Source organism: Cydia pomonella, chromosome 21, assembly GCF_033807575.1.
Source record: "Cydia pomonella isolate Wapato2018A chromosome 21, ilCydPomo1, whole genome shotgun sequence".
In the NCBI taxonomy this organism is placed as follows: Eukaryota; Metazoa; Arthropoda; class Insecta; order Lepidoptera; family Tortricidae; genus Cydia; species Cydia pomonella.
In genome coordinates, this window is record NC_084723.1 from 5675580 (window position 1) to 5679042 (window position 3463).

Here is a 3463-nt window from a genome sequence, read left to right on the forward strand (position 1 = left end):
GTTGGATGATCGCAAGATTGGTAATAAAATATTTTTGAAAATTTTAACTATACTATATAGGATGCCGGTAAATCTAAATAGATTGTAGAGAATAGAGAACAGACTAAAATACAAAAAATCCCCCAAAAGCTCCTTCTAACTGCCATTCGAAAATTAATCCGAACATTTCCCGACACTCCCGAGGGGAAAAGAATTGTTAAGTCTCCCATAAACCGCTAACATTGACAGTGAGCCCATACACATAGGCGTATGTACGCCATAAATTGGGGAGCAATCGTGGAAACCATTAAAACAAACAAGACCGCAGCTGCGGGCTCGTCCACTCGAGCGCAGCGCCGGCCCCCGGGCCCGCCCCCCGACCTCGCACAAAAATCAACATAAATAACAATACACACCCCTATCTCAAACACTATGACACCCTCCTTTAGAAAAAAAAGCTTAAATCACAAATAACACTCAAGAAAAATACACTCTACGTCCCTGAGCGCAAACAACATAATGCCACAAAAATAAAAGTGACCATAGACGAAAAAAATAAGCACGTTAAGTGAGCAACAATTGAAAAATATTTCGTCTCTTTCGTCCATTGAATGGCATCGGTTATCCCTCTGCTTTTGGGCGCTTTTATTAAATTTATTGTTAAAGGAATGTATATAAAGTTGTTGAAATGAAGTAGGGTCTCAGTCTGTGACTTTAGACGCGAGCGAAGACACCCTCTTTTTTATTTCGTGATTTTCTTATTTTTGCAACAATGTTCGTTCAGCAGAGTTACTCGAGGCTGTTTAGGCCTTGGGATATCAGTGATAATAAAATCCCAGCGAAGGAAACAAGCTGTAATGAAACTACTAATATAGATATAACTCCGAAAACTAGCAAGAGAAAACTACAAGAAGACAAAAGAGAGAGCCGTCTGCGAAAAATTCGCGGCACTTTTAAGAAAAGCGAATCCAATCTGCATCAAGATGCTACAGTATCTACGACGACGGTTGAAATCGATGACGATAAAACGTCCGCCTTATCTTCCATTAGCAATTCCGGAACGACGGTTGAGTCTCCAGTTGCCAGCCTAAGTCTGTGCTGCGACCGGCTACTACAAGAAGACAAAACTCCTATCAAGACTGAAAAGAGCCCAGTTGAACCCAAGTCAGTAACGCCGAAACCACACCACCCTTCAAGCTTACCGCAAAACTTGCCGCCGCCGCTGTACGACGCCTTTATACCGGGCTATCCGGCGGCAGACATCGCGCAAGCGTTCGGAGTAGCTCCCACCGACCCTCTTCTTCTCGAATCCATAGCACAAGGATACGCTATGGAATTAGAATACGCTAGAATTCTCCAGCAAGAAAACGAAGCGAAACTCCTCAACGCGAGAAAACAGCGACCCAAAAAATACAAGTGCCCTCATTGCCAAGTAGGTTTCTCTAACAACGGTCAACTAAAGGGGCATATAAGGATTCATACTGGAGAAAGGCCGTACAAATGTGACGAGAAGAACTGTGGGAAGACCTTTACGAGGAACGAGGAGTTGACGAGGCATAAGAGGATACATTCCGGAGTCCGCCCGTTCCCTTGCCCGACTTGTGGGAAGAAGTTTGGGCGCCGGGACCATCTGAAGAAGCACACGAGAACGCACTACCTTCAGGCCGAGAGAATGATGCCGGTATTTGTGCCCCTTTCAGCAGTTCCTCATGTTGGTGGATATCCTTATTTATACGGCTACTGATAGTGCTCTTAATATTTTAAAAATTACCTGCAATGTTCTGTCTCACTATCTACTTCATCATTAAGCCATAGTTAAATTAATTATTCGGCCTCCTAAGTACACAATACCTAAAGTTTTGCATTTAAACTCAGTAGGGCTAAGAGGGTTGGCTCTTTATCATTTGTCACCATGCCTGTCACGTTCTAACAACTATGTAAGTGCTAACGTGACGGGCATAGTGACTAGCGATAAAATTGGAACCATGCTGCCACTGCAGCGCGCGTAGCAAAGATGCCAATCGTTAACACTCCGTAGAACTACGCTAACGTGAACGGTAGAACGAAACGCAACTGTCACTGTTGCACTAATATGAAAGAGTAATAAAAAGAGATGACTAAGCTACACTTCGGAGCGTTAACGATTACCATGTTGGCTACGCTGGCAGGCCTACCATTAATGTGCTCCAGACTTAGTAATACTAAGAGCTTCATTTTTTCATTAAGTCCTTTCAGTAATACCGAGAGAGCAGATAAAAGTAGTCTACTACTTTCTTTTAAAAAACAAAATGGATATTCCTATTTTCGTGATTGAAGAGAAATTGTAATAATTAAAAAATTGTAATAATTGTTTAATAAATCTGCGTTAATATTTTTGGAAATGTCTATTGTAAATAGTATAGCTATGTAATTGTAAACATATTCTTTTAGATAATAAAATATTAGGTTAAGGAAATGTGCGAAAGGCATTTATATACATATTTTTGTACAACAGAAAATAAAACGAACATATTAAAACATTTATTATCATTTATCCAGCGCAGCACCTATCCGAAAAAAGTACGTACCTTCTGAAGTAGTTCAAACGTAGTTATAGGTACATATTTATAGTAACGTTTTTTCCTATCCTGAATATATAATAAGTACCTAGCTATTATAAAAAGAATGCACAAATGAACAAACAATATAATTGTCAATTTTTTTCCATTAGATAACAACATAAAAACATACGCCTACCTAGGTAGGCGCCTAATTCGATAAATATTAGGAAAAATAAACATAAAATAGATATTATAAATCCCGCCAAAAACATATTCATGTAAAATGTTGCCAAGACGAGAGTATATGGCTCGCACGATCAAACATCATGTAGAGCCAAGCGCAAGCCAAAATATGTGGCTTGGTCGTTTCGTTACTAAAAGAAATATTGTATAACAGAAAAGTGATGAACAGTGAATACATTTTCCACCTTACGCCCATGTGACGGTAGCGAAACGGCCAAAATACATACTTAAATCACCTAAGTACGTAAGTACAGCCAGCAAAGTAGCGGATCAAACGTCAGGTGTCACAAGTATATGTCATTCTGTAACAGCTTAACAAAAAAAAGATGGTTCTTTATGTAGAACAATTAAGACCGTAAAAGATGTACTCAGATTTATCTATATTTGGAAAAGTTATCCGGAATATATTATACTCTTGGTGCGTTGTTTCTGCTGACTGTACCTATACTTAAACTAATGAATGGCTCCGCGAGCTATAGTAGAATAGACCTCACAAGTCTAACCTGTCACAGTTTAACGTTGAATTTCAAACATTTATTGGCCAAACAATCCATGTAAATATAGAAAATAACTAAAGAACTTGTTCGAAAAATATCACAATCATCGGTAGGGATGCGACCTGCATGTAGAGAAGAACCGAACTCAGGGGGCCTACCGCAAAAACCGAAATTCGCAAATTGCGGGGCTCTTTCTCTTTAGTA

General features: G+C 39.5%; 1 protein-coding gene across 1 annotated transcript; it reads left to right on the forward strand.

The window, feature by feature from the left end:
- Positions 1-204: 204 nt before the first annotated feature.
- On the forward strand, positions 205-2246 carry LOC133529864 (zinc finger protein 629). The gene has a single exon (XM_061867669.1). It carries the CDS (start codon positions 752-754, stop codon positions 1721-1723), a length of 972 nt encoding a protein of 323 aa, XP_061723653.1. The 5' UTR covers positions 205-751; the 3' UTR covers positions 1724-2246.
- Positions 2247-3463: the final 1217 nt, after the last annotated feature.